The 14,499-nt window shown below is 38.4% G+C and overlaps 1 protein-coding gene across 1 annotated transcript in view; it reads right to left on the reverse strand.

Annotated features, from left to right (window-relative positions):
• LOC308414912 (ovochymase-1-like) overlaps positions 1–14,499 on the reverse strand; it is a gene marked incomplete at both ends in the record, with an annotated part of 153,473 nt that overhangs the window by 11,573 nt on the left and 127,401 nt on the right. Inside the window, 5 exons of the mRNA XM_080910084.1 lie at positions 2,364–2,416; positions 2,830–2,904; positions 2,985–3,052; positions 4,521–4,639; positions 5,593–5,714. Coding sequence (XP_080766210.1) covers positions 2,364–2,416; positions 2,830–2,904; positions 2,985–3,052; positions 4,521–4,639; positions 5,593–5,714 — 437 coding nt within the window. The remainder of the gene's footprint in view (positions 1–2,363; positions 2,417–2,829; positions 2,905–2,984; positions 3,053–4,520; positions 4,640–5,592; positions 5,715–14,499) is intronic.

Below are 14,499 nucleotides of genomic sequence, written 5' to 3' on the forward strand. Positions count from 1 at the left end.
ACTGCTTCAGTTCTGGGCCAAGATTTCCAGACTCCTTTTCTCCTTTTCCTATATAAATGTAACAAGCTGCAGTATACACAGTATTTATGGATTCTGTATCAGTGGGTTCAACTAACCCCCATTCAGAAATATTTGCAAGCACCAAACATGATACCGTGTATTTTTCTATCATATTCACTAAACAATATTGGATACCACATACTTACATATAATTTATTCTATATTAGGTATTATAAGGGGGTTGAGAAAGTTGGTCAGTAGTTTACCTAGTATGCTCAAAGTCTCGAGTTTGATTTTGGCACAATACTTACACACACACAAGCACACACACACACACACAAATTGCATGGGGACATTTGCATACATTGTATGGCAATACTGTAGCATTTTATATAGATACCTAATACTAACATAATTTATTAAAGTAAAAAAAAAAATCTCTGGAAGCTGTGAAGAAGACAAAATAGTGAATGACTCCAGAATTTGAGGTAGAATAAATGCTGTGCTTTGTAATCTTTCTTCTCATAGACTAGAGACCAGAAATGTCTGTCAATGCATAACCCTCAATAAGTTTAATCAATCCCAGGAAAAGTCTGGTTTTTTTTTTTTTTTTTTTTTTTCTTACAAAGTCCTAGGAAATGGGAAAGACGATTGAAATCTATGCAGATATCTGTAAAATCCAAGCCTGGAAGTCCATTTCTCCAGAAGCAGCGATGGTAGGAAACCCTTAACCATCCCAATTCCCATGTTGTAGACAAAGAACTAGTGGACAAACCAAAACATCTATGAAGACGTTTTTAGACACTTGATTCACCTCAATGGCATAAGGAGACCCAGGTACACAGAGAACTATCATACAGGGAAGTCCAGAGAAACAAATTCTACAACTGTGACTAGCAGGGGACATCAAACCCTGCCACTATCACTGATGCCACAATGTGCTTGCAGACAGAAGCCTAGCGTGGCTGTCCTCAGAGGGTCTACTAGCAACTGAACTAAAAGACTGAACTTCCTTGTAATATTAGTAGATACTAAATCTAGACTCCTGTCTTAAATAGGTTAACTGTGTGCTTAAAAAAAAGAATCAAGATTCTCAATATAGTGCTCAGAATATACAAGCTTTAATACAGAAAGAAACAAAACAACATAGGAAATCTACAGTTTGAATGAGGACACAATCAACCAATGCTATTTCGGGAAGATCTAGAACTCTAGAAATAGCCGACGTAGATTTTGAAAAGCTGCCACAATCAAAGACCTAGAAAATGTCACAAAGCAGTAGAAATAATTGTTTAAAAAATCACTGAAAAATGGTTGGAATTAACAAACAAAGAGCCAAGCTATTAGAAGAATAACAGCAGTGGGAACAGTCGAACTGGCTGCTGATGTCCCTAGTGCAGATGGATGGTGAACTTGAGGACAAGAGCTGAACCATTCAGCTTGAAGAACAGAGTAAAACAATCCAAAGGAGCAAAGCCTCTGGTGCCTATGGGATACGAATCAGAACACTGGTTCTTGTGAATTTTTAGAGGTGAGGGAAATGATCATGGGTCTAAAAAAGAACATTTAAACAGAATGGTTGAAAAATCCTCAAATTTGTTAAAAACGGGTTCAAATTTGTGTGGGTTCACATTAGATAGGCCCCAAATAAAACGATAAAATTCCAAACGAGATAAAATTAAAAATCCCATCATAATAGAATCGTAAAGAAAATAAATATTAAAGAGAACAGGATGAATCACAAATGGACTTTTAAAAGACCCCTTTTGTATCTTGCTCACTTTCAAGAGACTAAGTTAGCTTATAGAGCTAAAAATCACACACTTGCCAGAGCCCCACTCCCTACCCAGTGCTGAGCTTAGTGTTTATGGGCATTATTGGGTCAAGCAGACACATTTCCTGTATCCATGGAAGCATAATTTGTTGTCAAAGAAAAGATCAATAGTGGAGTTTAGGCTGTTTTTAAATACCACACTCGTTTCTTAATTGAAATGACGTTGCTAAGGCTTGATTTGATAACAGAAAATATTTTCATATTTGAGTAATCAGACAATTATTATGATTATTTTCATACCAACCAAGGGAAGATAATCTTTGGTGTGAATTGAGCGACAATTTGTGCATTATCCAGTGACTCAAAGACCTAGAATAAAAATGGTTTTATTTTATAGTAAAATCAAAAAGCTTGCTCTGTAAACAGAAGATTGTTTTAAAAAATGTTAACTATTGAGAGAAGAAAAAAAAAGTGGTCTTGCCTCTAAGGTAAGGTAATGAAAGGTCTCTCTTCAACAAGCCCTGGGTGGATTGCAATTTCTTATGCAAAATGCTATCAGCTTCTCTTTTCAAAGTGCCCACATTCTTACGTGGAATCTGAAATTTAATCAGTACGTCTGCTTTCACACCATCATTACTGGGCCTGGAAAAGAAAGGCACCGGAGTGAGGCAGTGACCCAGTAATTATTATAAATAGCAGATTATTAGTACTTGAGTATTACTTACATTCTCAAGAAAATAAAACACACATTTCGTACAGCTTCTTTTCATGAGCTTCCCCTTTCTATATTACACTGATGTTAACCCTAGGTTACTCTCTGCCTATAAAACTTGATCATAATCATGTTGAGAATGGAAAATTATAAATCCAACAATGTACTTAAATGATATAGAGAGATCCTTGTGTTTTAAATATTCCTAAAAGGTATTTGCTATAAAACAAGCAAAATCAACAGGAGTGATTAGGAGTGATGTCGTCTTCATCTGAAATGCAGAGGAAGTTTTTAAGAGAATGAGCAGTAGAAAATAGAACATGATTATTCAGGGAACTCCCACGATAGGCTGTGAGCAATTGTAACCAAGAAGACAGTGCGAGCTTTCTCTGCTATGTGTAAGGTCTTTCGATCCTTGCTACAGAGAAAACAGGTGAGAAATAACTAAATAGTACAAACTGGCCTTTTTCCTCAAGTGAATTATTTAATTGTGGTTACCGAAAGTTGACGACTTGAGATTTGACATAATGATGCTTTAAACTGGATCTTTGAAATATCACATCTACCTGAAAAATAAAGTGAATGTTGTCAAATATTAATATTGTACATTTCAAAATGCTTACTTCAAACTCACTGTGATACAAAATGCAAAGAAAAAAATGTTTGTAATTATCTCCAAGAAGCTAATTTGAACATGATCCTGTTGTCAAAAACTTCCCATGTGTTTGAAGACGATTAGCACAGAGTAGAAGTAAGACAGACATTTTAAAAGCTGGAGCCTAGTGCCTGTCTGTGTAAGAATGCCAAGCACTGACAAGTTATCCACTCAGTACCCAGCATCTGAAAACTCAGTTATATTAGTCTCTGAGTGTGATCAAAAGATTAGTTTTTAAGTTCTGGTGAAACAGTTTCAGATGAAGTTTGGAGGAGGATGCAGACAGTTACACATTTCTCCAAACTTCATTACTTACCAAGAGAGATGCACAAAATATTTACCTAGAATAAAATACATCTATGAATGCCTCTGTGTGCCATTTGTCCTTTTTTATGTGGAACAGTTCATCAGTGGTGAATGATTTTCACACAACTTACTTCCTACCAAAGCAGGAGCAATGGCAGCAGGGCACTGTCTCTTGCCAGCCCATTTATTACCATTACTCATTGGACTGGCCTGTCAGAAAGAAAAGCTTATCCTAGGCTAAGCTTGGCCAAGCTGAATCTGACCAGGCAGTGCGCAGATCTCAGTAGGACTAAGGGAGAGTGAGTTAAGTGTATGACACTAGGGCTGCTATTCATCTCATTTAATTTGTGAAATTCTCTTCAATGAAATGTCATGTGATGTCATATTTGACAGACCTTTGAGAGGAATGTCAGGAGAAAAAATAGCTATTAATAAAACAAATGGCCATATGGTTCTTTCTATTTTTTTTAGAATTTTTGTAGAAAACATTTTATTTGTACATATATCATTTATAAAGTAATACTACCATATATGTACTTATAAAGTATTTAGAAAATTTACTAAAGCATTAAAATCACTTCAAGTTACTATCTAAAGAACCTGTTGTGCTTGGGTAATATGCATATCCTTGTACATGTACAGATACATTGTCATTTACATATTATATAATAACTAATCTGCATTATTGACTGTTAAACTTTATGGGAAAAATACAATGTCCAACTTAGTTAACTGTTCTGCACATTTACTTTTAGGGAAATTATTACTCTATCCACAGCTAGAACTGTTAAATTGCTGATGAAAGTCTGTACTGAAGATTGAGTCTGACTTGCACTGTAGTGTTTACAAGCTAATAATTATTTCTACACTTATGTTTTGTTTGGCTTTGCATGCCTGCGTGCTGTGTGTGTGTATTCACATGTTTAGAAGAGTGTGTATACATGTGGATACTTGTACATTTGTATATGAATTTGGTTGAGGCCAGAACTTGACATGAGGCATCTGCTGCTACCTCTTGCCACCTTATGCACTTCCAGGATAGCAAGGATGTTAGTAGCAAAGCATAGATTTACCTCATTGTTGATTATTTCTTTCAGGTTAGTCTGAAATTTCGACGACTCTTCAGACAATTCCGAGCTATATTTAATACTGGGAATCCAGAAGGAGGCCTGGTAGTAATGAGTCTTCTCATCTGAAAGGAGAAAACAAATGGATGATTTCTACTGATCCCTTTGAAACGAAGAAGTAGAGGATACAATATTGTCTTTGTGAGAGCTTCTATGTTGGGAGCTTGGTCCTCCATCCAATAGTACTGAATGGCATGGGTAAGTCTCCCTGGTGGAGCAAGTAGGAGCTGACTGTGGCTTATTGCCCAGAGGTTTCTATTGCTTTTACAGAGTGGGTTAGACCTCACAGGCCTTGGTTAATTCCTATGGAAGTCGGTCTCTTCCTTGTACTTTGTGCCCTCCTGCTGTGGGGTCTCCTTTTCAGGCACTTCCAACATGCTCCCCTCTACTGTCTATGTTCCTGTGAGCTTCTTGCAGACACCAAAACTAGCCTGTCTCACTGTCAGACTCCTGAAGCTTCTTCTATTAATAAAGTATCCTGTTTTCTAAAGCATTTTATTATAGCAACAGTAAAAAAACTGATAGTCATATATTTGGTACACTTCAGAAAATCCAGTAGCTGTAAATAACCAGTCTCTTCCTCACCCAGTCATTTTTTGATTATCTATCTTCATAACCACCAGGGTTGTGTGTTGTATCCTGACACAATCACTACCATTTATGGGCGGTACTTAATATTAATCGACAATGCATACATTTAAACTGTCAAGCAATGTTACATTAAGTTGACAGCAAAGTTGAAATTTCTACTACAATCAGGTTTTGCTGTTACAGTGTATATCATTGCACCATAAATATCATTTCTGGCAAGCTTCTTTGCTGTTCAAAGGGTGGTATTACATAGCTTCAGGTTTGAATAGTAGAAATACATTTTTCCATTAAGAATTATTATTTCCCAATTTTATTCAAAAGAAAATTTCATTTTGTCATCAGAGAAAAGGCTAAGATTTAGAAATAAATGTAATACATGTAGGGAGTCTTTAAATTTTCAAAGTAATATAATAAAGTAGGGCCTCACCATACACCAAGAAGTAAACAAGGAGACCCACGAGCACTACCAAAGCCAACAAAACAGCCGTGCTGGTGAGGGCAACTATCCATGGTTTCCAAACACGTTTTCTTCTATTCCGGATTCCAGGCCTTTTGAGAGAAAAATGCATATTAAAAAAAAAAACAAGTAGTGCCCTATGACAAATATTTTGGATATTCAAATTATTTCTCCCTGAAGTTCTTTATTAGCATATATCATATTTGGTAACACTTGAATGTATCTTTTGAAATATTAAAAACAATACTAAAAAAATTCAAACTGACTTTTTAACTTTAAAGAGTCAGCATCACACAAAGGTTACTACAGTAAATAATTTCTGGTTCACAATGAGAGGTATTCTGGATTTTCTTCTTCTTCTTCTTCTTCTTCTTCTTCTTCTTCTTCTTCTTCTTCTTCTTCTTCTTCTTCTTCTTCTTCTTCTTCTTCTTCTTCTTCAATACAAATATTACAGTAATAGCATCAGTGGTTGGAAAATATGGCAAAAAGCATGTGATCCTGATCAATGCAAATGTTTAAAAATGTCACAAAGTGACTGAGTGTTTGGGACACTCTGAAAACAGGATATTATGATAAAATATTTTGCATCTCAGTGTCTAGGTGTGCAAAGACTGTAAAGAAAAAAAAACCTGAGCAATCATAAAGTTAGGGCGACAGGAAATTCATAGACTTTATAGCTCTTTAAAGCTCAAAGAGAAGGAAGGCTAAAATGGGGATCCCCCAGTCCTTCTTAGAAGAGAGAACAAAACACAAGAGGAAATGGAAGAAGGATCAGGGATTGAAGGAAAGACCGCTGAGAAGCCGCCTCACTTGGGGATCCACCACATATGCAGCCACCAAATCCAAGCACTATAGCTGATCCCAATAAATACTTATTGGCAGGAACCAGAAAGAGATACCTCCTCAGGGACTATGTCAGAGTCATATAGATTCAGCTGAGCATGCCTGCATCTAACCATCGGACTGAACATGGGGACCCCAATGAAGGTGTTAAAGAAAGACCGAAGGAGCTGAAAGGGGTTGCAACCTCATGGGAAGAACAACATTATCAACCAACCAAACCCTCCAAAACTCCCATGGACTAAAACACCAACCCCTGAGCACACATTGAGAGACCTATTGATCCAGCTGCATATGTAGCTGAAGATGGCAGTGTCTGGCATCAATGTGAGAAGAGGCCTTTGGCCCAGGGAGGGCATGTTTTCCCAATGTAGGGGAATGCCAAGGCAATGGGGTGGAGAGGGTGATTAGGAGGGAGTGCCCCTTTGTAAAGGGAAACAGAGGGGGAGGGGAGGGGAGCAGGGCTGGGGAAAGGGATAACATCTCTAATGGAATGTAAATACAGAGTATCTAAATGAGAAAAAATAAAGTTGGGGTGAGATAACACTGACATGCACTGGTGGTATGATCAAATGTTTGGAGAAACTGTACAGAAATACAATTCTAAAGGTTTCCCACATTGGCTCATGTTCTGTAGAAACTATCCTTGGACATTGGGAATTACCTTTCCTGGGATTGGTACCTGGTAGTGGAAAGACAAAAAGTAGTGCCAGTTAACGACTGAATGCAGGCAGCAATGGATATATGCAGGGAATGGATATACCTCTGCAATACAAAGAGAATGCAGAAGAACGTCCACTTCCCATGTGTTGAATTCTAAGTGAGCAACTATGCCAGCCTGGCATTGACATTATGGGCAAGCCACTTTGCGGGCCTGGCATTGACAAAGTATCAGGGATTTGAACTCCAAACCTCATGTTTGCTCAGCACAAATTGGTTTTTGGTGTTTCAGGTGAGAAAGAGTTTGTTTTCCTAGACAGGCAAACTCACTCCAAAATATTTATTCCTTGGTTTTCTGTAAAGATATATGTCTCTTTATTTTAGTTTCATACTGACTTTATTTTAATTTAATTCCAAGAGCTGTACCAGACAGGTAGAAGCTTGTCCTTCATAGGTACTTGATAAATGCTTATGTACTAATGAGAACAAATGTGACATGGACAGAGAGTAATAAGTTTTTAGCCACTCAAAAAGCAGAGTTTGGGGAGAAGGAGGGGGAAAAAGTCAGAGTTCTACTGGGATTGTGTTTCTTCATCCTTGGCAGGAGAAGAGAGGAAAGTGAAGACTACATGTATTCTAGGTACAAATCACCAATTCCATTATTAAAAGTTACTGTGTGACATTTCTCTCTTCTCTCCTTCTTGGCTTCCCACTTCTCATCATCCCTCCAACTCAAAGCATCTGGTTTTGGTCAGCATATCTCAGTGAGATGCCTTAACGGGTTCATTGTAGGGCAGGAAGTTTGACTGGGAGACACCTCTGACGGTAAACACGAGGAAAACCACGAGTGGCCTTTTCCTTGTGGTACTATGTCATCATGACCAGTCAGTGACAGAAGCTGCCCACTCATCATGTCCCAGTAGAAAGCCCTTCAAAAAGACTCAAAGTATTTTGATCTCTCTCTTAATTCTAATGCCCCTGCCCTATTTATTTAAATGGGAAGTATCTTGCTTTCTAGACAGTCTGATATGTAGGTGTTTCTTACACAAAGCCTTGGCAGAATTTAAAAACACATTCCTACTTCGTCAACATTCACCGTGCTTTCAATGTTACCGACTTTTATTAAAGTTCACCAACAGATGCTATTCCTCCAGATGAATCTCCTTCGGCCTACTCTTTTTCCTGAAGATTATCAAATGCTTTATTTCACAAAGATAGTATCACTCAGTGATGTAAAGGAATAGTAAAAGGCTTTTCTCCTGCATAGTAGTGGTCATAAAATCTGAAAGGCTCAGCATCGTGGTGTCAAATGTGGGTTGTGCAGCTAGTACACTTGATTCGTAGGCAGGTTATCCCCCTGGCTGCTCTTTAAGCAGTCAGTCAGTTTCTGTGTGTGGAGCTTTCTTCACCTGTATAATGATTGCAATACTGGCATATCACAGACTGTGTGAGTGCTTTCTGCAAGTGTAAGAGCTTGTAGAACAGAAGCTGAAACCTGGCAAGGACCCTGGAGTCTGAGTTATTTGATTGTTGCTCTTACCCAGGGCTCTCAGTTTTTTCAAAGGCAGATGAGAAAGCAAAATACACAGGAAATTTGTACACAGAAGGATTAAAAAAGAACCCTTGGGGCAGGCTGCTTCTTAGGGAGGTGTTACGAGAGAAGGAAACAGAGGGAAGCATTGGAGAGAGGACATTGAAGTCTGAGTGTCACTGTGGAAATAGTATTATAGTTTAGAGAGCAAGCAGGAGAGTTAACAAAGCCTCGATTGTCCCTATAGATCCTTCATCAGATAAGATAGATTACATATTGGAGATGTGGAAATCATCGGTAATTTTACAAGGTCAGAAATAGTTGTTATGTAATCAATGCCACGAAGAAAGAATTACAGGGACAAAAAATAATGCACAAGGAACATGTCCAATAAATATAAATAAATTATCTACTTGAAAGTTTTACTTCAGTGGCTATGAAAATAAAATCACTCTAGCAGAAATTCATTATACAATAATAAGGTTCTTGTTTATAATCTCAGTGGCTGGGTAATGGTGATGATTCCGCTTGTACCAACAGATGCAGTCATGCTCACAAAATTGATAATATTGATATAAATACTGAAAGTTACACTAGACGTTAAATGAGATTTGTGGTTTTGCTCCATTTTTCTGCTCCAACAGGCTATGTGTCTTGCTTTTATAGCCCCACCTTGTTTTAAATAAAAAGTAATGTTTCATAATAGAAAGGTTAACTCATATCAGCAGTAAAATGTAATGAAAGTAAATGATATCTCAGTAGATGGGGACTCAACAGGGAGTATCACAGGCCGAGGTGTGCAGCCTTTCCCCACTCCATACAAACTTGTAAATTTGTGTTTCAGAAAGGAAACTTTAGTGTATTGAGATAATTAGAACTGTGTTCACAAAACAAATGCATAAAATGCCATTGATGGGGGGTGGCTGGAGAGATGGCTCAGTGATTAAGAGCCCCCACTCTCTTCAAAATATCCTGAGCTTAAATCCCAGCAACCACATGGTGGCTCACATCTGTAATGGGATCTGGTGTGTCTGAAGATAGCTACTGTGTACTCATATACATAAAATAAACAACTAAATACATCTTTAAAAATACCATTAATCAAGACTGCTGAGGACACGTGGTCAAAAATTCTTTCCCCAACATTTCTCCCAGTATGGCACTGAGTCTTATCACTCTTTCTGTTTGGTGGCGCTGCTGGTACACGTTCTTGCTCTCTATAAAGTACTTTCCATTAAGAATGAACAGATTTTGACCTACACATGAAAAATACGGCTTGTTTTCAAAGTGTAAGTGTGAACAAATATTATTTACAAAACTTGTGTTCTGAACATTTTCTGTATATGACTGTTAGGAAATAAATTTTATTTAAAAATAAAACTTGAGGCTTTTGAGTAAAGAAAAAAGTCAGCCAAGTTTTTTTCTTTGTTGGAAATAAGTTTTGAAAGATATATTTTTAAAGTGCTAGATAAATATGAGAAACATGAAAAGAGGAAACAGTGTATGAACAACACAGACAAGTTTTCATTGAGGGAGTAAGTGATCTGATAGACTTTGTCAAAACAACAACAACAACAACAACAACAACAAACCAACTCATTAGTAAGTGACTGGAGGCCGGAGATGAAAAGAAATTTACATCATAAGAGAATACTTTGAAAACATTAATAAGATTGGAAACCTTAAATAAGCATATGAATTTTCAAATCCGTATGGCATACAAAAATTGAAGTCAGGAGACACAAACAACTTAAACGGAGCACTTTCAAACACTGAAATCAAAGCTGTAATGAAAAGAAAAGCTAAGGGCTAGGGAATCCCTGAATTCTGCCAATCTTTCAAAGCTAATCTGGTATCAGTAGTTTTCAATTGGTTCCAAAAAATAGAATAGGAAAAGACTATCAAATATGCACTATAAGGCCAGTGTTACCCTGGCACCAAAACCAGACACACACACACACACACACACACACACACACGAGGGGGGGAGCCTGATAAAGGGAGGGAGGGGGTTGGGAGAAGGGAAAAGGAGGGAGGGAGAGAGAAAAAGGTTTGCAGTCTAATTTTACTGATAAAACAGATGCAAAAATTCTCAGCAAAATACTGCAAACTCAATTCCGAAACATTAAAAGATCATACACCAGGACCAAATGGCGGTCATCGTGAGAGATACAAAACTGCTTCACCATGCACAGGTAAATGTATGATAAATTCTATCACCATACACACGACACAAATAAAGTTAAGGACAGAAGTCATACTTACTTCAATCGGTACAGAAGATGCATTTGACAAAGTTCAACATTTCTTAATAAAAGTCTTAGAGACATTAGAAATATAAAGTGCACATCAGAACAATTATGCCTATGTACTAAATAAACAGAATATTTCCTGTAGAACCAGGAACAAGGATGCCCATATTCACCTCTTTTAACTCAATGTAGCACTGCAAATCTTAATGATTGCACTAAGAGAAAAGAAAGAGATAACACGTGGATATGAAACATATAATATTAAGTGAAGAGACTAAAACTCAGAATGGCAAAAACCACATGATATTCTTCATATGGGAATCCTAGCCTATAAGGTATATGGATACATACATACATATATACATATGTGCACAAACACACAGGTAAATAATGAGCAAAGGATAAAACACTAGAAAGGTTATCAACAGAGGGTACTAAAAGACGTGCAAGGATAAAGTACTCAAAAGTCATAGGGCACATGAAAAGGTTTTGCTAAACTATACTTTGTTCAACATGTCGTAATCATATCTAACACTTTAGGTAGCACTTTTACAAGAATCTGAAAGAATATACGGCAACAGAGAAAGTAGACAGCAGCACATTCTGTGAGATAACCAGACGAACAGGAGTGGGCTTGCTGAGTTGGTTCCTCCAGGACAGGGAGCCATGATGTTGAATTGCAGAAAGGCTGGAAGTTGAATGGGAGACAGACAAGGTTGAAGTAGTCCTAGTCAGGACTCTGGGGGCCACAGCAAGGAGCTCTTCATTCTGAGAAATACACTGGATGATTTTAAATGTCTAAGAGACTTCTAAAGAAAGTCACTCCATTTGATGAGCGCTCAGTCATGAGCTTTTGTCATATATTTGCACTTTCCTTCATACGTGTGATTCTATGTTCTGTGCATGGTACCTAGGCTCATGCTAAGATGCCCTTTCTACATCTTGCTCCAGGCTACCCACATCTGCAATTCTTAAACACTCATGGGAGGAAATACAAGGTCAAATAGAGGAACAGGGGTTGAAAAAAAGATCATTCAGAGGCTGCCTCACCAGGGGATCCACCCCATATGCAGCCACCAAACTCAAGCACTATTGCTGATGCCAAGAAGTGCTTACTGGCAGGAACCAAATATGGATGCCTCCTCAGAGGCTCTGCCAGAGCCATACTGATACAGATGAGGATGCTTCCAGCTAACCATCGGGACTGAACACAGGAACCCCAATGAAAGAACTAAAGAAAGTACTGAAGAAGCTGAAAGGGTTTGCAACTCCATGGGAAGAACAACATTATTAACCAACCAAACCCTCCACAACTCCCAGGAGCTAAACATCAGTCAATGAGCACACATGGAGAGATCCATGGCTCCAGTTGCATATGTAGCAGAGGACGGCATTGTCTGGCATCAATAGGAGGAGAGGCCTTTGGTCCACTCAAGGCGCATTTTCCCAGTGTAGAGGAATGCCAGGGCACTGAAGTGGAGAGGGTGGTTGGAAGAGGGAGCACCTTCATGGAAGCAAGTGGAGGGGTAGGGGAAATGGGAGTGGGGGTAAAGAGGATAGCATTTGAAATGTTAATACAGATAATATACAATAAAATAATTTTTAAAAAACCCTCTTATGTGTCACTCAGGAGCATTCTCCCTCTTTCCAGTATGGTCATGTTACAACTCTCCCACCAATCCCACTACTTGGGAGTCTTTTTACATCGTTTTCATGGTTTGCTTATTGTGTCTTTGTGTATTTGCATCCTCAACACTGCATTTCTCCTTTGGTGGCCAACTCTTGCATCCGTGCCCTTTATCAGCTAGTGACTAAGAACGACAACCTTTACATCTAACTTCTGAATCTTCAACTCTTGTTTTCCCAGGTTAGTACAAAACAACCCTAGCTTCAGTCCTACTGGATCCTATAATGAAAGCATTGCTGTCTCTCCTCACCTCCCTCTTAATATCACTTTTCCCATCATCAATCCCCGGACCCTCACAGCCTCGGATACACAGTCATTCCTTTCTTTGAGTACCCTTCTAGCAAAACCCAAACGGGGATTTAAAAAAAAAAACTTTATTATGATGTTATTTGCAAAAAAATTTTGGAAAAAAAAAAAACTTAAATTCTCCTGGCAGGTCTCTTTTCTCTCCTGACATGAGAAACAGCCAACTAGTTCAAATCTCTTCTTCTCAAACCTTTCAACACCCTTTTCACTCTCATTCTCAGCTGATGATTTTGAGTTCTTTACGGTGAAATGACAGAAATAATCACCCCAGAGTAACCCCAAAAACCTGAGGAAATAGCAGTCAGGTGGCAGTCACTCCTGGGACCTACCTAGCATGCCCACTATCACTGTGCTAAGATTTTTGTAACTTATGTCTAAGACTGAGTCCTCTGGATGCCATGTTGCCATGACAATAATGTCTAACATAGTGCCCCAGACCAGAGAGCAGCAGATCCGACTGTTTCACTGAACCATCACAGCCCTGCTTTCTGCACAGGAGATGCATTGTATGTGAAAAAGGTTTGGGACAGAGAAGAAAAAAATATTGCCTCCACCCTCCATAATTGGTCCAAATCACTTTACAAACCAGAAAACAAAATTTAAGACAATTTGTTAAGTAATGAATTGAAACATTTTCAAATTCTCTTTCGTGTGCATAGTCTCATTGACCCATACTATCTGGCCCTTGTGTGGCTCCTCTCTCCCTAAGAGGCTCACAATTCATGAACTAGGATTGCTGGCATTGGAGGGTAGCTTCTTTGAGACCAACTTGGGAAACACAGATGCTCAAAATGCTTTTCCTTTAGGTTTTCTATTGCCTCATGAGCACGAGCAAAGCTGGAAGTTGTGAATTTACCCCCCTGGCATTTTTCTCCTTCAATTTTCTTAAGATCGTGGGAGGTTCTTAAACATTTCAATTGTATAATGTGATGTTGGCATACAAATCCACTACACAAATCTCAGCACAACCACACTGGTTAACTTCCTCGTTGCCTCATAGAGTGGCCATGTTTTACACCAGTATGGTAAGAATAAGAAATCTCTGAACTCCCATCAAACTTCACATATATAACCTAGTATTAGGTATCATACTGCAAGCTAGAATCACCGAGGAGCATTTAATATATCTATACATGAAACATTGTAAGAGATGAAAAACAAACACTAAAGACGTTTGAATGGGTAGGGAAGCAGGGTGCTAATGCTCCTTCCAAGATCCCGAGACCATCTACCAGAAGGCGCCAAGCATGAGAGACCTTTCAGTGTGTAGGGCAGAAACTGCCTTTGCCATTGCTCTCAGTTGCCTCTCAAAACTTGAAGGTAGGGAGCCTATTGCTTATTCAAAATATGAGTTTCATGTCAGTCCCTGCAGGAGTTTTCATGTAATTGCAAAGTAACACATTTTGATACCACATTGATAAAGTGTGATAACATTTTATAGCTTTCCAGAAATCTTCTATCCACACATTATTGATGAAAAATAAAGAAAATGAAGGTGTGAGTAAAACCCTATTGCTGGAGACACCACACACTTCAGACTCAGGGCTTGGAGGAAGGGAGCTGGAGCTGGCCTAGGAGCCTCTTCTTTGAGGAATGGGGCT

Source organism: Micromys minutus (genome assembly GCF_963924665.1).
Source record: "Micromys minutus genome assembly, chromosome: 1".
NCBI lineage: Eukaryota > Metazoa > Chordata > Mammalia > Rodentia > Muridae > Micromys > Micromys minutus.